At 42.3% G+C, this 23,846-nt stretch overlaps 1 protein-coding gene across 1 annotated transcript in view; it reads left to right on the top strand.

The window, feature by feature from the left end:
• Window positions 1-23,545, top strand: part of Mtmr6 (myotubularin related protein 6) — a 41,692-nt gene extending 18,147 nt beyond the window's left edge. Inside the window, exons 4-14 of the mRNA XM_041634078.1 lie at window positions 1,654-1,811; window positions 4,894-5,022; window positions 11,348-11,482; window positions 13,757-13,889; window positions 14,732-14,841; window positions 15,192-15,317; window positions 17,668-17,717; window positions 18,081-18,281; window positions 19,492-19,623; window positions 20,257-20,383; window positions 21,451-23,545. Coding sequence (XP_041490012.1) covers window positions 1,654-1,811; window positions 4,894-5,022; window positions 11,348-11,482; window positions 13,757-13,889; window positions 14,732-14,841; window positions 15,192-15,317; window positions 17,668-17,717; window positions 18,081-18,281; window positions 19,492-19,623; window positions 20,257-20,383; window positions 21,451-21,699 — 1,550 coding nt within the window. The 3' untranslated portion in view covers window positions 21,700-23,545. The remainder of the gene's footprint in view (window positions 1-1,653; window positions 1,812-4,893; window positions 5,023-11,347; window positions 11,483-13,756; window positions 13,890-14,731; window positions 14,842-15,191; window positions 15,318-17,667; window positions 17,718-18,080; window positions 18,282-19,491; window positions 19,624-20,256; window positions 20,384-21,450) is intronic.
• The last annotated feature ends 301 nt before the right edge of the window (window positions 23,546-23,846 follow it).

Genomic DNA, 23,846 nt, shown 5'->3' with positions numbered 1-23,846 from the left:
GGAGGGCTGGGAAGGATAGAAGCCCTAAAAATGAATCTTACCATTACCCAGGCCTAGGGCTCTGAAGGCGTCTATGTTGGGGTCCAGCCTTGATGGGGCTTGAACCTTCCAGGGTAGGGGCGACTGGATTAGAAAAATTAGAGAGGAAGGACAGAGATACAAAAGGAATGCAGAGACATAGGATAGTACCAGGAGAGCTATCCAGTGATTACCGAATACGTCCGCATTTATTCTCCATATGCTTATACACTCCAGTCCAGAAAGGGGGCGGGGAAGAAGGCAAAAGACTGCTTTAACATGACACAAAGGACAAACGAAACAATTTCTTGCTTCAGTACTTGAAATATCAAGCAACTATATCCTTTAGTTTAAGTATTCTGTTAGGCAGGATATGTAATAACCAGTTAGACCAAGTATTCTGTAGGCAGCCACTTCCTGGCTCAAATCTCTGTCATATCCTTGAAGGAATAGGCTTAAATTCTCTGACCTTTGGTCAAGGTGGAGCAGATCTACCTCTATGGACCATTTTAATATCCAAAACACCAAGTAACCACACCCTAGGTCAGGATATCTTGTTTGTAGCCGCTCCTTACGTCAGACTTCTTCTCAATGACTTTGAAAGAACAAGAGTAGGCTTAAGCTCTCTGACCTCCAGTCAAGGTAGAGCAGACCCCCTTCTGTGGGCCCCACACTTCTGCCCCCAGCATGACTTGGATTACTTGTTAGCATGGATTTCAGTTTAGATGGAGGCCCTCATGAATGACCTAGGAGCAGGTCCATGCTCTCTCTGAGCACACAGAGCCTGATACATTCCATTGTCCTAGTGGAATCAAGGTATATGTATATAATAGAGATAGCTTGCTGGTTTGGGTCTCTACTGACCTATAAGAATGGGTGATTCTGGGGCTGGAGGAGATGATTCGGTGGTTAAGAGTACTGTCTGCTCCTCCAGAGGTCCTGAGTTTGATTCCCAGCACCCACAAGATGGTTCACAACCATCAGTAATTCCAGTTCCAGAGGATCCGATGCCCTCTTCTGGCCTGCACAGGTGCCAGGAACAAGTGTTGCCCATACTTAGGTGCAAACAGAACAGCCATACACGTTAGAGTAATTGAGAACAATGTGTAATGCAGTTTCCTATTCTCTGCCGTCTCCATCCTGTTAGTTACTGTTTGACCCTTCCCTGTCTTTCTTAGATGTGCGCTCACTGTGTGGTCTAGGCTGCTCTCAGGCAGAGTCCTCCTGGGTCTTGTGCATGCTGGGCTTTAGGCGGGTACTACACCTGGCCATTTCTAGTTTTTTGTTACGGTATTTTGTTTCCATTGCATTTGGGGAAAAGGATGAGTAAGATGTGTCTATTTTTACTTTAAAAATTTAATATTAAAGAAAAAAGAAAAGCATGCAATAGAAGATTTAACTTTGATGACACCTTTTGCTATGACATAAATCTTGGGTCTATACATATGTATTTAGCTATAGTCATTGGTTTTATGGAACTCAGAAAATATTAAATTCAGATATGTACATGTCTTAGCCTCCTCTTTGTTGAAAATTCTAAAGAAAAAAAATAGGAGGGAAAAATCCTGGAAATTAGTTTTGTTTGTAGTCTATTGCCTTATAAATTACATTGTATTGATTTTTATTGTTTTATAGCAAAATATGAAGATCTCTATGCATTCTCTTATAATCCCAAACAAAATGATTCTGAACGACTGAAGGGTTGGCAGGTCATTGACCTTGCTAAGGAATATGAGAGGATGGGCGTGCCCAATGAGAACTGGAAACTGTCAGATGCCAACCGAGAGTACAAGGTAAGCCAGCCTCTGGGGCAGGTCAAGACATAGTTCCAGCGGGTAGCATGCTGCAGGGCTCCAGCCATCAGAAGAACAGTGTGCTGCTGTCACTTCTTTAAATGTCTTGAAGTTTTTTGGATTTTTTTTTTAAACTTAGCCTCATGGTTTTTGTCTAATTTTTTAATCTCGCCAGTATTTTATGTAGACAGTGCTATGAACTTGCCTCTTAGAACTTCCTTCATTGGGTCCCATATGTTGTTTTATGTCTGAGGCACAGCCGCTACACCCGATCTTACCTCTGCCTCAGCTGCTGACTGAGCCACTGCAGCCACCGCCTGGCCGCTTCCATTTAGAGAGATGAATGTTGTTTTAACTATGTCTTTGTCCTTCATTTTACCAATAAAGACTGAAGAGCCAAATGCTGGGGTGAAAACCTGCTATTGCCCCAAACCAAAAAGGACTGCCAAACTCAGAGTCCCTCCCTACTACTTCCTGTGCATCTATCCATCTTCCTGACTCTCTCTGGCTCTCTATGACTACTTCCTGTCAACTAGTCGTTTGCTCTGCCTCTTGACCTATGATTGATTTTATTTAATTTTGTTTACCATAAGCAGAAAGCTCTTGGATTAAAGATGTGTACTAGAGCTGGGCCACACCACAGCTAGAGGCAAGTTTTTCCAGTAAATAACATAATCTTGGGGTTCATAGTGTGGTCAAATATTGTGCAACACCTATAAGTTTGGGTATATTGTATATTATTTCTATTCAATTCTAGAAGGTCTAATTTCTTTCTTGACTCATATTAGGTCATGAGTTGTTCAGTTTTCATGAGTTTGCAAGCTTTCAGTTATTTCTGTTCTTGATATCCAGCTTTAATTCATGGTGGTTAGATAGGGTGCAAGGTATTATTTCAATTTTCCTGTATTGTTGAGACTTGGCTTTGTGTTGGAGTATGTGGTCAAGTTTAGAGAAATTTGAGATGCAAAGAAAAAGACATGTTTGTTTGTGTGAGGATGAAATGTTCTGTAAATATCCGTGAGGTTCATTTGCTTTATAGTGTCCATCAGCTCCGGCATTTCTCTGTTCAGTTTTTGTCTGGATGACCGGTCTACTTATAAGAGTAGGATATTGAAGTTTCCCATTCTCAGTGTGTGGGGGTCAATATGTGATTTAAGATATAGTCTTTCTTTTATGGACGTAGGTGCCCTTGTGTTTGGTGCGTAGATGTTAATAATTGCAATGTTCTCTTGGTGAGATTTTCCTTTGATGAGTATGTAGTGTCCTTCCCTTTCTCTTCTGATTAGTTTTGGTTTGAAGTCTATTTTGCCAGATATTAAGATGGCTACACTGCTTACTTCTTAGGTTTATTTGCTTGGAATATCTTTTTCTATTTTTTTTCCCTTCCTGAGGCGATAAATCCTTGATGTTGAGTGTGTTTCTTGGATGCAGCAGAAGAATGGATCCTGTTTTCCCATCCATTCTGTTAATCTGTGTATTTTTATCAGGGAAGTGAGACCTTTGATATTGAGAGATATCAGTGGCCAATGATTTTTGTTTCCTGCCATTTTAATGGTGGTGGTGAGGTTGGTGATTTTGTGTGTGTGTGTGCACACACACATGCATGCTTAGACATGCATGTGTGATTGTAAGCATGTGCGCACTTCCCCTCTTGATTTTGCTAGTCTGGGATTATTTATTCCTGTGTGTTCTTGGGTGTGGTTAGCCTCTTTAGGTTGGAGTTTTCCTTCTAGCACCTTTAGTATGAGTGGATTTATAGATAAATATTGCTTATATTTGGTTTTATCATGAAATGTCTAATTTTCTCCATCTATGGTGACTTAAAGCTTTGCTGGGTATAGTAGTCTGGGCTTGCATCTGTGGTCTCTTAGAGTCTGCAGAATATCTGTCCAGGTTCTAGTAGCTTTTAGAATCTTCATTGAGAAGTCAGATGTAATTCTAATAGATCTGCCTTTATGTGTTACTTGCTCTTTTTTCCTTGCAGTTTTTAATATTCTTTCTTTGTTCTGTATATTTAGTGCTTTGATTAATGTATGCTGAGGGGACCTTCTGTTCTAGTCTAGTCTGTTTGCTGGTCTGTAGGCCTCTTGTGCTTTAATAGTCATTCCTTTGGGTGAGGGAAATTTTCTTCCAGGATGTTGTTGAAAGTATTTTCTGTGCCCTTTATCTGGGTTTCTTCTTCTGTTCCTAAATTTGGTCTTTTCATAGTGTCCCAGGTTTCCTAGATATTTTGTGCAGGAGTTTCTCTAGGTAACATATTCTTTGACCAATGTATCCATTTCTTCTACCATGTTTTCAATGTCTGAGATTCTCTCTTTCATCTCTTGTATTCTGGTGCTGAAGCTGGCCTCTGATGTTCCTGTTTGAATTCCTGAATTTTTCATTTCCACACTTCTCTAAGTTTGGGTTTTCCTTATTAATTCTATTTCCACCTTCAGGTCTTGATCAGTTTTATTTATTTATTTCTAGTGGGTTGTATGTGTGTGTGTATGTGTGTGTTCATAGATTTCTTTAAGGGATTTACTCATTTCCTCTTAGAAGACTTCTACTATATTCATAGAGATTGTTTCAAGGTCTTTCTCTTGTGCTTCATCGGTGTTGGAATACTCACAGCCTTCTGGTAGTGTTGCTTTCACTCTGACATCTAGCCGTTTAGTTCTGGGGTGATTGTAATTCTAGGTGCTGATGTCTGGTTTTGTCTTTCTTGGGTGGGTCTTTTGTTCCTTGGTTACTGTTTCCTCTCTGGTTCTTAGGAGAATGTGATCACTGTGTGCTGCCTGATAGGTGTGGTCACTGGTGGTGCAGGTAAAATGTGTTTCTAGGTATTGGGAGCTGACACTTTGGAATGGGCAGGAGGCATGAGTGGGTTCATAGGAGGGAGGAAAGCAGGGTGTTCCACCAGGGTCTGCTTAGCTTCCTGAGAATGTGGGCACAGAGTGAGGGGGACCACAGCAGAAGGCATGCGCCTTGGGGACTGCACATGGATGGATGGAGGAGAGCTCAAGATCTACAGTAAGCCATCTGCTTCCACTGTCCTCACGGTTTCCAGTTGGAGTTAAGTACTCTCATTTGATATTTCCAGGTCTGTGAGACTTACCCAAGAGAGCTGTATGTTCCAAAAACAGCCACCCCGCCAATGATCATGGGCAGTTCCAACTTTCGGAGCAAGGGCAGACTTCCTGTCCTGTCCTACTGCCGGCAGGGCACTGAGGTAAGAGACTTCTCTAACTTTGTAAGTGCAGTAAACTCAGGTAATGCTGTAAGTATCCAGAAGAACATTAACTTATTGTTTGTTTGAGATAAGAGTTTCACTATGTAACTCTAGCTGTTCTAGAACTCACCATGTAGACTAAGCAGGCCTCGAACTCATGAGATCTGCCTGCCTTTGCCTCCTGAGTGCTGGAATTAAAGGCATATGCTACCACACCGGGCAGTGAATGCTAGCTTTTACTTCACAAGTTTGTCATTAAACTGTTGCTAACAGAAACATGCTGACTTTTCACTATTGTTTTTGAAGTTTTATAAGAAAATTCCCCTGAAATTCTCCTTTCCTACCTTTCTCTTCCAGAAATTCTTTAATAATGGGGCCAATGAATAGATAGGTCTGTTTCTTTTCTGTAGTTTTCCTTTAGTCCTGTGTGTACTTAGAGAAAATGAATCGCTTGCTTGAGCCAAGGCAGGCACTGAAAGCAGGAAGGGAACCCAGGGCATCTGGGCTCCGTCTGAACAGTGTGAGCCCTTCCCATGGGAAGATTTGGTGAGGAGCAGGTAGAGGAGACATGTCCACACTGCTGTGATGGCAGGGTTTGCTCATGTTGTGTGTCTGTACACACCTATTGTTGATACTGGAACCCAGGGTCCCCTGCTCTGCCCTGAGCTTTATCCTCACCCCTTGGGAACTTACCTTCCCAGCTTACGTGCTGTGTTAAATGTGTCTTGTGTGCATCTTCTCAAGCTCAGAAAGCAGGCTTTGCTGATGGCTGAGGTTCAGAGGCAACTTCTACACGGGTGGGTTGAGTACCTTGCCATTTCCGACTCCCAAGCCTTTGTAAACACACTTTTATACACATTCCCCTCCCCACCCAGAAGGTTTTTTTCCTGGGTTCAGGAATTTCATCGTGATGTTGTTAGTATTCAGGCATCTGTACGGGCCTGCCCTTGGGGTCCTGACAGGTTATATCCTCAGCTGCTGCCACTAAGAGCACCTCTGTGCACATTTGCTACTTTCCCCTCTTTCTCTGTTTTCTTCTCTCTCTCTCTCTCTCTCTCTCTCTCCCCCCCCCCTCTCTCCTCCACCATTCTTGTCCCCAGGAACTGGTATGTGTGGTCCGTTCTCTCTCCTCTTCCAGTAGACCTATGTGAGAACCTGGTTGCATGGTGTCATGGTGTGGCTTCTCTTTGTGACGTTAAATGAATTACAACAGAGAAGCATGTGCATGTCATTTACAGACAACTCAGAAACTCTGATCTCAGCTTGGAGAAGACACTTCCGTCTCTGCAGCATTTTCTTTTCTCTGTTCATTTTCTTTGTATTTTTGGTTTTTAAAGTTGAGAGGCTTCCAAGTGTAAGCCTCCATTTCTATAGGTTTCCTCCTGCTTTCCATATCTTTCTGTTTTCTGGAAGAGTTTCACTGTATTCTCATCCAACTCTCATGTTCTTTATTTCTTGTTCTTTCCCTTTTCTGAATTTCTTTAGTTTATTTCCTGTTTTCTGATTTGATGTCAACAGCTCTCAAGCAGACAGGTTTTGTGTGTGTGTGTGTGTTTATGGAATTTTGTGTGCCTCTCTCTCCCCTCGTGTTCTGTTAGGAGTCTGAAGCCTTTGCACTTTTTATTTTTCTTCTGTGCATTTGCCTTCCTCTCAGTGTGCTTTTGCTGGTGGATCAGCCAAAGGCCTTTGTGTGATGTCACAGTTGCAGGGTGGTGCGAGCCCACATTCTGCTGGGTAGACTATATTTTATCCTCTTGTTAGGGAAGTTCAGGGCTTCGTTCTCATCCATTACTGGGTCCAATCGTGAAGGTAATCCTCTTTGTAGACTAAACTTTGTGTTCAGCAAGGGAAGATCTGGAGGTCACAGCTCATCTTTATGTGTGTTTAGCTGCTTGTCTTTTGAGCTACACCCTGCTCCAGCAGGTGTCAGCTATGACCTTGCTTTACTGCTCGGTTCCCGTGCTCCTTCCTGTAGCAGGCACTTCCTCTGCCAAACCAGTTGCCTGTTGTCAGTCTGCTGCTGCCCCAAATGCCACCACACCTTTGTTGGAATTTCTTTGTCCTTGATTGTCCTGGTGGCTTCATAGGCCTTGTATTTTGTAGAACTTTACTCAGGTAAATTTTTTTAAACAAGTTTCTAACTTACTTCTAGTACCTTAAGCCATAGGGAGTTTCTTGGGCACACCCTTTTAGAGCACATTGTTTATTGGACAGATGCTAAAAATAGTCAGTGGTTGACTTAGTAATAGAGGCTAGGTGTAAAAGGCATGTAAAATGTTCTTTTAAAACAACAACAAGGCCTGGCGGTGGTGGTGCACGCCTTTAATCCCAGCAGAGGCAAGCGGATCTCTGTGAGTTCGAGGCCAGCCTGGTCTACAAGAGCTAGTTCCAGGACAGGAACCAAAAAGCTACGGAGAAACCCTGTCTCAAAAACAAAACAAACAAACAAACAAAAAAAACCCAACAAGAAGCCTGTTTATGCTCAGAGAGCTAGGACACCACATTAGACAATAGGAAACTGACTAAAAGTTGTGTATTGTCAGAAGATAGGGGATAACATTAAAAACAACATCACAGTCCTCATTTTCTTCTGCCATTGTAGTTTTTATGATAGTATTTTGTGTGTGCAAGAAAAATATACAGATATGTACTTGTAACACTTTCCCCCAATGCTACTCTATTGGAGTGTTTCTGTAGAGTTAAGCTAATAGGGATGTGGAGAATAGTGAAGAAAGATATATGCTTCTAAATATTTTAGTTTTATTTATTTATTTATTTATTAAAGATTTCTGTCTCCTCCCCGCCACCGCCTCCCATTTCCCTCCCCCTCCCCCAATCAAGTCCCCCTCCCTCGTCAGCCCAAAGAGCAATCAGGGTTCCTTGCCCTGTGGGAAGTCCAAGGACCACCCACCTCCATCCAGATCTGGTAAGGTGAGCATCCAAACAGCCTAGGCTCCCACAAAGCCAGTACGTGCAGTAGGATCAAAAACCCATTGCCATTGTTCTTGATTTCTCAGTAGTCCTCATTGTCTGCTATGTTCAGCGAGTCCGGTTTTATCCCAGGCTTTTTCAGACCCAGGCCAGCTGGCCTTAGTGAGTTCCCGATAGAACATCCCCATTGTCTCAATGTGTGGGTGCACCCCTCGCGGTCCTGAGTTCCTTGCTTGTGCTCTCTCTCCTTCTGCTCCTGACCTTGAAATTTCAGTCCGGTGTTCCAATGTGGGTCTCTGTCTCTGTTTCCTTTCATCGCCTGATGAAGGCTAATATTCAGGAGGATGCCTATATGTTTTTCTTTGGGTTCTCCTTCTAATTATAGGCTCAATGTCCTTTGTTTATGGCTAGAAACCAAATATGAGTGAGTACATCCCATGTTCCTCTTTTCGGGTCTGGCTTACCTCACTCAGGATAGTGTTTTCTATTTCCATCCATTTGCGTGCAAAATTCAAGAAGTCCTTGTTTTTTACTGCTGAGTAGTACTCTAATATGTATATATTCCATACTTTCTTCGTCCATTCTTCCATTGAAGGGCATCTAGGTTGTTTCCAGGTTCTGGCTATTACAAAAAATGCTTCTATGAACATAGTTGAGCATATATTTTTGTTGTATGATAGGGTATCTCCTGGGTATATTCCCAAGAGTGGTATTGCTGGGTCCAGGGGTAGGTTGATCCCGAATTTCCTGAGAAACCGCCACACTGCTTTCCAGAGTGGTTGCACAAGTTTGCATTCCCACCAGCAATGGATGAGTGTACCCCTTTCTCCACAACCTCTCCAGCAAAGGCTATTATTGGTGTTTTTTATTTTAGCCATTCTGACAGGTGTAAGATGGTATCTTAAAGTTGTCTTGATTTGCATTTCCCTGATCGCTAAGGAAGTTGAGCATGACCTTAAGTGTCTTTTGGTTATTTGAACTTCTTCTGTTGAGAATTCTCTATTCAGTTCAGTGCCCCATTTTATAGTTGGGTTGATTAGCCTTTTATGGTCTAGTTTCTTGAGTTCTTTATATATTTTGGAGATCAGACCTTTGTCAGTTGCAGGGTTGGTGAAGGTCTTCTCCCAGACAGTGGGTTGCCTTTTTGTCTTAGTGGCAGTGTCCTTTGCTTTACAGAAGCTTCTCAGTCTCAGGAGGTCCCATTTATTCAATGAGGCCCTTAATGTTTGTGCTGCTGGGGTTATACGTAGGAAGTGGTCTCCTGTGCCCATGTGTTGTAGAGTACTTCCCACTTTCTCTTCTATCAGGTTCAGTGTGTTCGGACTGATATTGAGGTCTTTAATCCATTTGGACTTGAGTTTTGTGCATGTTGATAGATATGGATCTATTTTCAGTCTTCTACAAATTGACATCCAGTTTTGCCAGCACAATTTGTTGAAGATGCTCTCTTTTTTCCATTGTATACTTTTATCTCCTTTCTCGAAAATCAGGTGTTCATAGGTTTGTGGGTTAAAGTCAGGGTCTTCTATTCAATTCCATTGGTCGACTTCTCTGTTTTTATGCCAATACCTATTTTATGCCAAGCTGTTTTCAAAACTGTAGCTCTGTAATAGAGTTTGAAGTCAGGGGTGGTAATGCCTCCAGACGATCCTTTATTGTATAAGATTGTTTTGGCTATCCTGGGTTTCTTGTTTTTCCATATAAAGTTGATTATTGTCTTCTCCAGATCTGTGAAGAATTTTGATGGGGATTGCATTGAATCTATAGATTGCTTTTGGTAGAATTGATCCTCCCAATCCAAGAGCAAGGGAGATCCTTCCATTTTCTGGTGTCCTCTTCAATTTCTTTCTTCAAAGACTTAAAGTTCTTGTCAAATAGATCTTTCACTTCCTTGGTCAGAGTTACCCCAAGATATTTTATGCTATTTGTGGCTATTGTGAAAGGTGATGCTTCTCTGATTTCCCTCTCTGTTTCCTTATCCTTAGTGTATAGGAAGGCAACTGATTTTTTGAGTTGATCTTGTATCCTGCCACATTACTAAAGGTGCCTATTGGATCCCCTGGAAGTATATCTGTGCACCAGGTGTGTTCCTGGTGCCCATTGGATCCCCTGGAAGTATGTCTGCACCAGATATGTGCCTGGTGTCCATTGGATCACCTGGAAGTATGTCTGTGCACCAGGTGTGTGCCTGGTGCCCATTGGATCCCCTGGAAGAATGTCTGTGCACCAGGTGTGTGCCTGGTGCCCATTGGATCCCCTGGAAGTATGTCTGTGCACCAGGTGTGTGTCTGGTGCCCATTGGATCCCCTGGAAGTATGTCTGTGCACCAGGTACATGCCTAGTGCCTATTGGATCCCCTGGAAATATGTCTGTGCACCAGATACGTGCCTGGTGCCCATTGGATCCCCTGGAACTGGAGTTTCAAAAGGTTGTGAGTCTCTGTGCAGGTGCTGGGAACCAAAACCTGGTCCTCTGGAAGAACAATAGGTGCTCTGACCTGCTGAGTCATCTCTCTAGCCCGAGATGTTGTTAATTTAAAAGTTCCTTTAAGGGCCGAATAGATGGCTCGTGCTTAAGAGGGTTTCCTGCTCATTCAGAGGACTTGAGTTCAGTGCCCAGCACTCATAGTATTCCCAGCAGCATCTTAGCATTTTCTGTTCCATATGTATTACTAGCCCATCTTCTTTACTTGAACTTGAGCTGAAAGTTATTTGTAGCTCATAGGACCCCTGGAATACAGGTGTTTCCTCCTTGATAGACAGTTGGCCAAGTGCTGCTTCTTGGGGCCATGGTGTTTTTAATTTGGTGTGTGTGTGTGTGTGTGTGTGTGTGTGTGTGTGTGTGTGTGTACAAACTAGGTATGGAAACATTTAGTTTTCTTAGGAGAAGAGAATATTGGGAAGTGCCCTAGAGGTTTATTGCTGTAATGAGACACCATACTGCTACTCTTATATAGGACAGCATTTAATTGGGGCTGGCCTACAGGTTCAGAGGTTTAGTCCATTATTGTCATGGTGGGAAACATGGTGGCATGCAGGAAGACATGGTGCTGGAGAAGGAGCTGAGAGTTCTGCATCCAGATCAGTAGGCAATGGGAAGAGAGTATGACACTAAGCCTGGCTTGAGTATCTAAACCCTCAAAGCTCAGTGACACACTTTCTCCAAGGCCACACCTCTAATAATGCCACTCCCTGTGAGTCTGTGGGAGCCGTTTTCATTCAGACACCAAAGGAAATGTAGACAACACCTAGATTCTGACAGGTATTCAAAAGTTAGTGTCTTCTTATTTTCTTGCTGACTTTAAAATATATCGTGTGTTTGTTTTTCACACTTTAGGCCTTTTTCAAAACTTCTAAGAGTCTCTGTATAATCTGGTTTGTCTTTTTAAAATTAGGCTGCCATTTGTCGATGTAGCCAGCCATTGTCAGGCTTCAGTGCCAGGTGCGTGGAGGATGAGAAGTTGCTTAAAGCCATTAGTGCAGCCAACTCAGGAAACCATTACATGTATGTTGTGGATACCAGGCCCAAGGTATGTATCCAAGTGCAGTCTCTTATCTTTATTGTTTATGTCTTTAATTGATGGGAATAAATATTTGTGCCCAGAGATACTTGAATTGTAGTTTTAAATTAACAGAGACTAATGTTATGAAGAAAATCAATCTTCTGAAGAATACTAATTAGGAGACCAGTTCTCAGTTCTTAGTGCCCTAAGTCATGATTTCTTCTGTCTCCTGAAATACGCACGCACACGCATGCGCGCGCGCACACACACACACACACACACACACACACACACACACACATCTGTACATACCTATATGGAATTCTGTTTTGTTTCTGCTTTTGTTTTTTCATGAGAAGCTATCACTATGTAGCTCTGACTGTCCTAGAACTCATTATGTAGACCAGGCTGACCTAACTCACAGAGATCTTGCTGTCTCTGCCTCCCAAGTGCTGGGATTAAAGATGTGTACTACCACACCCCACCACATATGGAACTCTGAAGATGTATTAAGTCTTATCTTAATACTACATATTACTCTCCCCCTAGTTTTCTTCTTCTTCTTTTTTTTTTTGAGACAAGGTCTCTGTACATTTGTACTGTGTAGCTAAGGATTGTGGTCATTCTGCCTCTACTCCCAAATGCCGGAGTTATAGACATGTAGGCATGTGCCACCAACCCCAACTGATTACTCCCTTTGTTACTAAAACTGTCGATTGACAAAACACTTAGTATTAAAATAATTTGGCCATAATTTGAAAGATTAAAAACTTGAGAAACAATTATTTAATGTAGGAAACACTGAACTAGTGAACTGTAATGAACAGGAAATTGCTGCTCTCCTGGCATCTGTGGTACGAGGCTAAATTCTTATTATTGAGACCGAGTCTGAGTCTGTGCTTCTCTGCACAGTAGAGAGCTGATTCTCATAGGACCGTGAAATTAGAATGATTGCAGTCTTCAGCAGTGACAGCTAACTTTATTCTGATTTCTGTTATAGCATCGCATGCAGAGCTGGTGGGATACACAAAAGGACATTGGCAGAATTATAGTGAGGATCTCTTCAAAGATCTGGAATGATGAGAAAATAAGAGAAAGCGATGAGAGAAAGCGAGTGAGCACTGTAGACCTCAAGCGACGTTAGGCAGACTGTGGAAGGGACACGTTGTTTCCCAGTGACACTCACGCTGTGCAGCCTCACCCAAGACCGTGGGACTAGGGACGATGAGGATAGCGCGAGTAAATTAGAAAGTATTAACAATTAGACGTTGGTATTGATAATCTTTAGTTAAGTATAAAAGACTTTCTGAGGACTCAAGAGCTGGTAATGTCTCATAAGAAAAACTGTGTTCCCTTGTTACTAGAGACTTATAATCTAATGAACCAAAATTTAGGCAATGTTAGATATAAAAGATGACTATAATATGTACATTTAGAAGATGAAGTCTGACTGTGATTTGCAGCTTAAGACCTAATAGTTTTTATTTATCTAATTGTCATTGATACAGAAAATACTCATTTTTTCACTTGCTTTTCTACATTAAAATTAAGTAATGATGATGTGGAAACAGTTTAAATTTTACTTCAGCCATAGATGCTGGTAACTCATAAGTCAGTGGGTCCAATTCCCTGCACTTGTTACCAACCCAAGGCCCATTCACTTAATGAAAAATTAGTTTCAGCCAGTTTAGATCATTTTATTTCTTCATACTCCTATGAAAAGAATGCTAATTATAGTAACATTGTATGACAGAAGCCAGCAAGCCGAACCCTAAAGGTCTCCGATGAGTCAACAGTCTGTTTCTCCTCTAGAGACCAGTTTATGAGAGGCACGATTCTCGGAGCTGTGCCAGACTGTGGGTGATGCTGCACACAGCACAGCGACGAGTCTCCATGCGCAAGCTTCATGGCATGGCGCCATAGTCCACATCTGGCTCTCAGGGCACCCGTGCTTTGAGCTCACAGTCTGATTCTGCAATCCGAGCTCTCCAGGAACCATTCCTTTCGTTCCAATTCTGAGTTGTTATGGGAACATGGAAAGCTGATGAGAATGTAGATGAATTGTCTCCTGAGTTGGCGAGTCTGTTGGACTAGACTTTTCTTCCGGCAGCCACATCCCCCCTCCCCCCACTGCCCTTCGTCACTGCTGGGGATGTGGCAGTTTTGTTTGTTAAAGTAGTAGCTAACTCAATTTTGATGTGTTTCTTTAAATGCTCTCCTGCCTAAAATGTGTGATTTAGTGTTTTTGATAAACTAAAGAAAAATAATTTGATTGTAAATTTCTAAAATTTTGAATTTTAGCTGAATGCAATGGCTAACAGAGCAGCCGGAAAAGGTTATGAAAATGAAGACAACTATTCTAATATTAGATTTCAGTTTGTTGGAATAGAAAATATTCATGTCATGAGATCCAGTCTTCAGAAATTACTAGAAGGTATGATTGTTGTACACCTTTTAGAAAACTTTGTGAGATAGAAATACAGTGGTGGTCACATAGGGCTCTGGATTCTCTGTCAGTCACACTCCTAAAGTCAAGAGAACATGGGATTGATGCTGATAATATACTTAAGATGATAAAAGTATTATTTTAGTATCTAGTCAGTATAAAAACTGGTAGATTAGTCTCTCTCCCCTCCCCTCCCTCTTCCTTCTTTCCTCCCCTTCTCTTTCTCCATCTCCCCCTTCTCCCTCCCTCTCTCTCTTTCTCACTCAGTTGCTTGCTCACATCTTTTTGAGAAGGGTTTTATTTGATTCATGGTTTCCGTGAACTCATTCTGTAGCCAAGGCTTGCCTTGAAGGCCTGGTCCTCTTGCTTCAGCGTCTCAGGTGTTGGGATTCTCGGTCTGCACAGCCACAGCCAGCGCCATCTTTCCTTGTCATCGAGTCCTAGAAAGCAGTAATGTTTTTATACTTATGGCTTACTTTGGCCTAGCCACATTTCAGGTGCTCAGTGGCCCCATTTTGGGTGGTAGCTGCTCTATCTGCATGGTTCTAATAGTTTTACAAATCGCTGTTGTTAGAGATCATTGAATATTCAGCACATCCTAGTTATGATGTAATTAAAAACATTTAAACATTTGCACTACGATTTTTAAGGTGATTGAACATTGCTTTTCCACCTAGGGACTGAAAAATGTCCCCAAAGTGTTATTCAGCCTCTATAGCACTTTTCATTTATTTGCATTTTCTCCACTTCACTCCCCTTGAGAAATCCCGAAAGGATGAATGGGAGCTCTAGCCCCGTCCTAATTGAACACCTTGCTCCCTGTTTCATAGTGAATGGCAACAAGGGACTGTCTGTCAACGATTTCTACTCTGGTTTGGAGAGCTCGGGATGGCTTCGCCATATCAAGGCTGTTTTGGATGCTGCAATCTTCTTAGCCAAGGTAACTGTCTCTCATTGGTTTGGGGTTTGTCATGTTTGGGAAGGAATGGACTTAGCCTTGGTATAGAGGTTTGTTCTGCTCAAACAACCTCTGCTCGCTCTTCTTCACCTCTTTAATGGAATTCACTTCAGTTTGAAGTGGTACCTAATACAGAGGTTTACAATCCCCAAGTACTTAGAAACAACATTTTGTTCGTTTGCTTTTTGTTGTTTTAATTGCTGTGGCCACAGTGTCATTGCAGGGCCAGCTCTTCTTTATAATGTATACCTTCTGGTGTGGTTTCAGTCCAAACCTTGCTGATTTGTGTGAAGGGTGTTTTACAGGACTTTGAACGTGTCGTTTCCCCTCAGGCAATAGTGGTTGAAAATGCGAGTGTGCTGGTGCACTGTTCGGATGGCTGGGATCGGACTTCCCAAGTTTGTTCCCTGGGTTCGCTTTTGTTGGAGCCTTACTACAGGACGATGGAAGGATTCATGGTAAGGACTTATCCATCTGCCCAGGGGATGCTTGGCAATATTCAAAGACAGTTTTATACTAAGGTCGTACAGCTGGGAGATGCTGCTGGGCAGTTGACCCTGCAAAGGACAGCTCTGGTTAAAGATCCTGGGGCCCTTGGTGTCAGCGCTTCTACGGCAGAGGACCTGCGCTTAGACTGATCCCCATTTGTGCCACATTTTTGGCAAAACACTCCAGATCTAGGGTTGGTATGCATCGTCCCCATCTCCCCGCCACGGCCACCATCCTAAATTGTTACCAGCAAAACTGTTGATCTTTTCCCCCACATGTTTATTTACATCACCATGGTGATAAGGGAACCACCACGGGGTCATTTTTTTCTGTGAAACCGAATTTCTAGTTGAACAGTCTTCTTCTAGTAAGGATTTTATCCTCTGTTTTGTATTTGATTAGATTTACTTTCAAATTTTACATTTAAGCCAGCTGTATTAAGCTAGGCCTACAAGCATAGCATTTGGGAGTGAAGACAGGAGTGTCAGGAGTTCACAGTCATCCTTTACTGTGTTATCAGTTTGAGACCAGCCTGAGCTACCTGAAACCTTGTCTAAAACAAAAACAAAAATTTACATAGAAATACATGGTGAGTGTGTAACAGGGCATTAGAGAAGTTTCTAAGCTTATAATTATTAAATAGTGTCCTGTGACAAGGGTCAACACTGTTATTTGGCTCAGCTATCATACTGAATCAGATGGAAATAACAAGCTAACTGGAAATGGGAAACTACATGGAAATGGTGCTAATAACAATACAATTAAGCTTACTTTGCGAATATAAGTGACAAGTGTTATTCTTAGCTCATTGCCGGGCAATTGGATGAAGCTGTGTAAGAAATGACCAGGAGCACAGCAGAGCACCTTTAGGAGATATAGGTATGCGTGAGGGAGTGTGAGAGTAAGCCTGGTACCCAGGAATTGTAGGGTGAGAGTCTGAAGAAGAGGATGCTGGGATATGTACTTTAAGTAATACAAAAAAGCTACAGTTGCTTGATGAGAGATAGATGCTCTGTATAAAGTTACCTTGTCATCTTGAAGTCAGAAGGGAGTGGGATGGAGGCTGGGGGTCCAGGATAGCAGCTGTTAGGCCCACTGAAGAGGGAGAATTGAAAGTAAGGCAGCAGAGCACACACAAGTAGACGGAGGTGATGGGCTCAGGGGACATGGCAAAGGAGGACCAGTGCAGCCATGGATTAATGAGACTGGAGGAACAGAGTCCTTGCCTAGGTTTCCAAGCTAAGGAGAGCAGCAGGCTCGAGAGGATACCAAGTTAGAATGCATAGGATGGCGGAGGCCCGGTGTGACATCCATATTCCCACCCACGGTCACAGAGTGGAGGTGATAAAGCCATCCCTGATAGAGTTGGGAATGTGCTTGAGAAGCTGCATTAGTGACCAGTTTGCTATGTTAAATGGATTTAAGACAACATTGGCAATGCTAAAAAAGATGACCATCTTGACAAGAGCGTGCTTGGTGGCTGTGTGATGAGAGTCTAAGGTTGCTTCAGATCTGACTGGACACACTAGAGATGTGTTCCCTCACTGGCTGTGGTGGTGTGTGTGTTTAGTTCCTGCATTTCAGAAGCTCAGACAGGAGGATGGAGCGTTCAGGCCAACCTAGGTTTCATATTAAGAAGCTGGTTCAAAAAAAAAAAAAAAAAAGGGGAAGAGCTCTTATTTTGGTGGGATTATTCAGTAGAGAATCCATGACATAAAGACTCAAGTGTGTAGTTCAGCCAGGTATGGACATCAGCTCTGGGATCTGAGTAAAGGCTGTCACTTTTATTGACTTTGCTTTGTTTTCCAAGAGATAGAGTCTGGCTCTTTATTTTCTTACATTTATGTAAACAATGTGCAAATAAGCCAAATGGCTTAAAACACCCATCCCCCTGTACTACTCAGAGTTGGCCATTATTAGAGCTTTAGTTTACATTCTCCTAGTTCCCCTCTCCCAGCCCAAACTCTATTTGAGGACAGGGTTTCCCTATAAAGCCCTGACTGGTCTTGAGTTCTCTGTTCTCCTTCCTGAGCCTCTGAGTGCTGGATCACACCTGGCTTTTCCTAGCCTTTTTGGTATCAATTTATAGGTACAAAAATGTAATTCTGCCCTACCAGGTGTGCTCTTAAATACAACAGGAATAGTCTGTCCTGAGCCCACTTCATGTGGATCTTTACTCTCCTGTAGCCCTTACTCCAGTCTATGGTCTGGCCATGTTTTTACCTGTAGTATTTTATCTTTTTATTTCTGTTCTTAGCAGACTTGTCACAACATTTTTTTACATATAATCATATAGTTGCTTTTGCTCTCTCTCACTAGGTTTTAATAGAAAAAGACTGGATATCGTTTGGGCATAAATTTTCAGAGAGGTGAGTGGCAGTTCTGTCTTTGCAAAATTGTACCACTGTGTTCCTTTTCTTGGGAATTTTTGCATCTCTGTGGTGCGAGAACTGTAACTATGAATTGAATGAAACCAGATGTAGCGTCTCTGTTAGTTCTCATGGCCATTGAGTTTTTTTCTGAGACAGTCTTGTAGCAATGCTGTCCTTGTACTTCTGGTCCTCCTGCAGTGGTTATAGATGTGCACTAAAATGATGGTTACAAGTGGACTTTTATATGTCTGTATTATGTGTAATGTATGTATTAGTGTTGTGTGTTTACATTGGCAATACCTAAGTAGTGAACGTCTTTCAGAGGCATTTTTAAAAGCATGTGCTCTCTGCGGGGGCTAGGTGTGGCCATTTGGACGGTGACCCGAAGGAAGTCTCCCCGGTGTTTACTCAGTTCTTGGAGTGTGTGTGGCATCTGACTGAGCAGTTCCCACAAGCCTTTGAGTTCAACGAAGCGTTTCTCCTTCAGATTCACGAGCATGTTCATTCTTGCCAGTTCGGGAACTTCATTGGGAACTGTCAAAAGGAAAGAGAGGAACTCAAGTAAGTGGGTGATAAAATGGACCTTTTCCTCCTGCACGCCCCAAGTCAGCCCACCCTGGTCATGGCTGCAGAATGAAAGGCCTCGACAATTTCAGACAAGACTGAATTTACTTCAGAGTTTATTGTATATAGTTTTGAAGTTAAAGTACCCTACTAATGTCTTCCCAGGTAATAGGAAAAATACATTTTGAAATATATTTTGAAGAATAATAGTATCCAAAAGAGTGCATGTAGGATATGTAGCCAGCTCAGTAAATCTCACTGCCTACATGCGTGATCTTTCCTAACAAGACTGTGTTTTGGGTTTGGATTTGGAGTTTAGATTTATTACCGTAACAGTGAATCTAGATCTCCCGAGTGACGTAGAGAGGGGCCGGCCCTGGTTGTAGGTGGAAGATAGACACATGCCCACACTTCCAGGAGAGCTGACAGCAGAACCGAGGAGACATGGGAAATTCTAAAGGTGTGCAGGGAGTAAGAGATGAGTGCATTGTGCAGAGGTGAGCAATTAGCTTTGCGTTTTATAATTGGCCAGCTGACTTTTCTTGGGGTACAAAAATCTATTTTAGGAAAACCTTCTCAGTTGGTACCAAACATCCTCAAACAATGAGAAGAGGGATATAACAATGGATATTTCTTAGTAGTCGTTCTTATAACATACATCTTAGGGCACATGGCACTGGTACATGCTTGTAGCATCTATAAGGCTCACCAGCTGTCTGTGTGCTTTAGACAAGCATGTAACTGGCATTTCAAATTCTTCCCCTGAAATGTGTTTCTGTCCCATGTAATAGCTCTCATGGCCCAGCATGGGGTTATGAGAACAAGGGGGAACAGCTGCATCAGTGCCCTGCGGTGGGGCCGGGCATTCCTGGTGTGTGAGAAGAATCCCCGAGTGGACATGGTGGGGCCGGGCATTCCTGGTGTGTGAGAAGAATCCCCGAGCGGACATGGTGGGGCTGGGCAGTCCTGGTGCATGAGAAGAATCCCCGTATGAACAAGGGTGAGAAACAGTGCTTGACCTGTGTTGTGCTCAGGACATATCTATTACACGTAGTCACAAATGAGAAAGAAAACTCAGGGAAAGGAGAGCTCAGACAGGAGCGATTAGTCTACAGCTGGAAGTCACTGGAAGCGACAGCCTCATCTGTGGAATTAGCGGCATGCTGTGCACCTGGGTGAGACTTCTGTGTTGTCCTTGTTCTCGAAGGTTGAAGGAGAAGACTTACTCCCTGTGGCCCTTTCTTTTGGATGACAGACAGAAGTACTTAAATCCTCTCTACAGTTCCAAATCTGAGAGACTGACAGTCTTGGAGCCAAATACGGTTTCTTTCAATTTTAAGTAAGTTGGCACCTTTGAAGCATTTATATGTGGTTTTTCTAAAACAAATTTTAGGTACTTTAAACAGTATTTATTTTATTATTATTATTTGCATGAGTATTTTGCCTGTGTGGGTATCTGTACTCTGTGTGTGTGTGTGTGTGTGTGTGTGTGTGTGTGTGGCCTATGGAAGCCAGAAGAGGGCATCAGATTCCCCGTAACTGGAATTACAGATAGTTGTGCGCTTCTGTGTGGGTGCTGGGAACTTAACCCAGGGCCTCTGGAAGAACAGCCAGTGCTTTTCACCACGGAGCCATCTCTCCAGCCCCTAAAACTATTACATTAATTAAACATATTTATGGGGTGCAATGTGATTGTTGTATGACCAAATGAAGATAGCATTCCCATGCTTTCACATTGTTCTCTTGATTTTAATGAACAAACAGTGTATATTTATAAACAGTGTGTTATTTTAGAACCTGGGTACAGCATGTCCTAATCAGACTGGAGCATCGTTACTGTGTGTGAGTTACTTTCAGTTGTTTACAGAGCTCAGAACAGGCCATGTGAGCTGTTCCCACTCAGCTGTGCTGAGAGCCTCAGAGCTCACTACTCCATCCAATGGTGTTTGGTAAAAACTTCTTTGTCTTAAAGGTTTTGGAGAAACATGTACCACCAGTTTGATCGGACGCTCCATCCTCGACAGTCTGTATTGAATATAATTATGAATATGAATGAGCAAAACAAGCAGTTAGAGGACGACATTAAAGACCTAGAAGCTGTAAGTATTTTGGGTTGTCTAATAAAACATTTGTTTAATGTACTGCATAAAGGTGTCTTCCATTTTGGGTTTCCTCAATTGCAGATGAAGAAAGTTAATTGGACATTTTACTTCCTTCTGTTGAGAATAAACTTCCAAATTGTCTCACTTTCTCTTGGCCTGTTTGCCTTTTTTTTTTTTTTTTGTTATGATTTGTCAGGGTTCCTTATATATGAGGCACTAATTCTCTGTTCAGTTTAATGAAAATAGCTTTGTCTGGCCTGTTCTCTTTTCCACCTTACTATTGTTATCTTTATGCTCGGTTACATGTGTGTATTAAATCTTGCTCCATGATAAGATTTTCCTATAATCATTTCTCTGCCATCATATATTAACTAAATGAACAAATTATACATATACACATATATATGTTTAAGTGCTCAGCAGTTGTTTCTGTTTGGGGAACTCTCCTGTCTGCCACTGAGGCAGCTGTAGGAACATGTTAGTGTTAAGGCAAGGAGGGGCAAGACAGACAGCACGAGACAATTGTCTGGAGATAGTTGATTTGGAGAGTGTGATGCCCTGCCAAAGGGCACTTTAAATCTTATGTTTAAAAAAAGAAAAAGAAAATGTAAGAAGATTGTGTGACCTCCCAAAGGTCACTTTGTGGCCCTTAGTGAGGGACACCCTCTGGGAATCTTGTCATGATCAGCAGAACCCTTAGCTGAATAATGTGTGATCATTGTTGTGTTATAATGACTTCAGGTTGAGCATGTCTTCTACATCCGAGTCCTTATAAAATGATTGCTTGTTAAACTTAAGTATATTTGTGCTTCCGGCATGTGAAAACCTAGAGATCTTTCCAGTAAAATCTGGTTGACTCAGTTAACAAATGTAAAAAGTTAATGAAGTTTCCTTTGACAAATTTTCTTTGATACATTTTAAACTATTGGGATTTTTAGTTGCTGAGTTTATAATTGTGTCTCATGTACAAGGGGAACATTTGCAGAAGCAGATTTTCTTCATTTAACCTAGACTGATCACCTAGTATCTGCAGTTACTAATGTTTTCTCCATGTTCTGTCTTAGAAAATTACGCAGTGCAAAAATGGCAACCTAACGAAGGACTTGCTGCTTGGCGGTCACACTGAATCGCCTGCCCTCAAGACCTCCCTGTGTCTGAAAGAGCAGAGCCTGCTCCCGGTGAACGACACGCTTCGCGCTATAGAGGGCAGCAGCCCAGCGGATAATCGGTACTGTGACTACCCCGAGGAGTTCTCCAAGTCGGAGCCTGGTGTGGTCAGCTTGGAGTACGGTGTGGCAAGAATGACTTGTTAGACCCCTTCAGTGTTGCCTGGACTGACTGTCGTGTAAGAAATGTGTCGCTGGAGGATGATGCTCTGTACACGTAGCAGGGGGATTTCTTGAATGACTTTGGGGCTTAACAGCAGGTGAATAGTTGAGAAAGGGATCATGACTGCTCTTGAGAAGAATAAGTCAGCTAAGTGCCATTTGTAGCAAGAGCGATATTCATTTCTGTGGGAAGTGGGTGGTATTGGGCGCACTTACTGAAAATGGTTTACAGGGTACACCGGTGAGCGACAGGCTGTTGATTCAGATCTTAATTACAACCAAGCTCAAGCAGCTTTCCTTAAGTGTGATTTAACTGAGAACACAGACCTGACAGTGTGACCCCTGGATGACTGGCGCGGCATGTGCTTTCGGGTCTGAGATGTGTGACTCTTTGTGTGTTTTGCCACATAGTGACATTTTAACATCGAAGTGCCATGGAAAATACTTCTGAGACAGCCTTAAAGTAAATTCTCAGCTTTTTCTTTTGGTGTTACAGCCATGGACAAGATGTCTGATTTCTCCTTAGTCAGCCTTACTTCATGAAAAGAACTGCACTCTCATTCCCTGACGGTCGCAAGCTGCGGCGGCGCTCCTGCATAGAGAGCCTAGACTCTGGTAGTTCGCAATTGGCCAAGCCCACCCATGTTCAGCGCTAAGGCCTCTGAGGGCTTTGTTCTGGTTGTCATTGGTTTGAGCTGCAGCTGACAGTTCATTATTTACAGCTTAGAAGACTGATTTCTTAGACTAGTAAAGCACATTTGGCATTTACTTTCGGATTACTGCATTCTCCTAATTCTTGCTTCGTGGTTGGCTTTAATCCTTTGATAACTGTACGTTTAAAGTGGCAAAGCTCTAACGTGTTCTGAGTACTAACTACATTCTGAACTGCCTGATCTCCTAGAGCATTTCCCTGTCGTGTACCTGCCTGTGAACTTCCAGGTGAAGTAAAAAGGGGCGGACTGGTAGTGGGGGACTTTGCTTGGTTATGTGAGTTTTGAAGCAATCATTTTTATGTGGAATATGTTTCTTTTCTCTTAAAATATAGACGGAACAGAAAGGGAGCACTGAGGGGAGCCAGTTAATGTCCAACAAAAGGAGCTTTAGCTCTGGGAAGGGTTTGTTTTCTTTTGTTACAGTCATTGTTTATTCTGTGCACTAGGGCGTACACATCTTTTCCAAAAATCACCTCCAATTGACAGTATTACCAGCTGGCTTTAAAACAGAGTCTAATACCATGGAAGGCATGAGGTACAGTTCAAGGGCACTAAGAAGTCTACATAAGTTATCATACATATCTCCTGATTACACCTGTATCTATAATATTTCTTGTATTAGTTTTGAACATATGTATCTGTTTTTGAAGAAGAAGAAAGCTTTATTGTATGTGATTTTTCTCTAGTCCTGTTTATTTTTACAATTCACTTCTGTAAAATCTATGTAATAAAAACACTGCATTTGAAAAGTAACAGAAATGTACTATAAAAATATAACATATAATTAATGGTGTTTAGACATTGGGAAAGGAAACTTAATCTCTGTGGCCAGGAAGCTTTTGTGCCTTGGTTCTACCAGGTTGTGGTTTTAGACTCCTCTATGGCAGACTTCCTATAGTCATCATTTTGGTTCATTATGCTAATCTCCAGCTTCACATACACATACGTGTTTGTGTGCTCACACACAGATAACATCCTGGGTGATGTACAGGGCATATGTTGGCAAAAGTCTGTGTGAATGTCTTATAAAATTGGATTTATGTTCATTGTGTTTTGGGATGTATAGCATGTAAATTATTTCATGTATTATTTAAAGGCAATTAAATGTTCATGTTTTACTTTGAATGTTTTTCTTTTGGGAAAAAGCAAGTGAGGGTCTTAGAGGAGAGCCCAATACCGTTATGTTACTAAACCAGCATGATTCTTGGCTGCGTGCTGAGTGCTTGTCGTTTGCCCGCAGATCTAATGAGTTTCTCCCTCATCCCTCTTGAAGGAAACTTTTCTCTGTGTAGCAGAGGGAGGCCATAACAGAAATCAACAACTGACCATGGGGTGTCCAGTCCCCATCAACACAGCTGCAGCACAGCCCCAGATGTGAGGCCTAAGGAACAAAGCACAAATGGGGTGCACAGAAAGAGT

This window comes from Microtus oregoni, unplaced genomic scaffold (assembly GCF_018167655.1).
Source record: "Microtus oregoni isolate MIOR12 unplaced genomic scaffold, Mior012 000045F_ref0000178, whole genome shotgun sequence".
NCBI lineage: Eukaryota > Metazoa > Chordata > Mammalia > Rodentia > Cricetidae > Microtus > Microtus oregoni.
The sequence above is the reverse complement of the archived record's forward strand: the minus strand, read 5'-3'. Positions and strand labels throughout refer to the sequence as shown.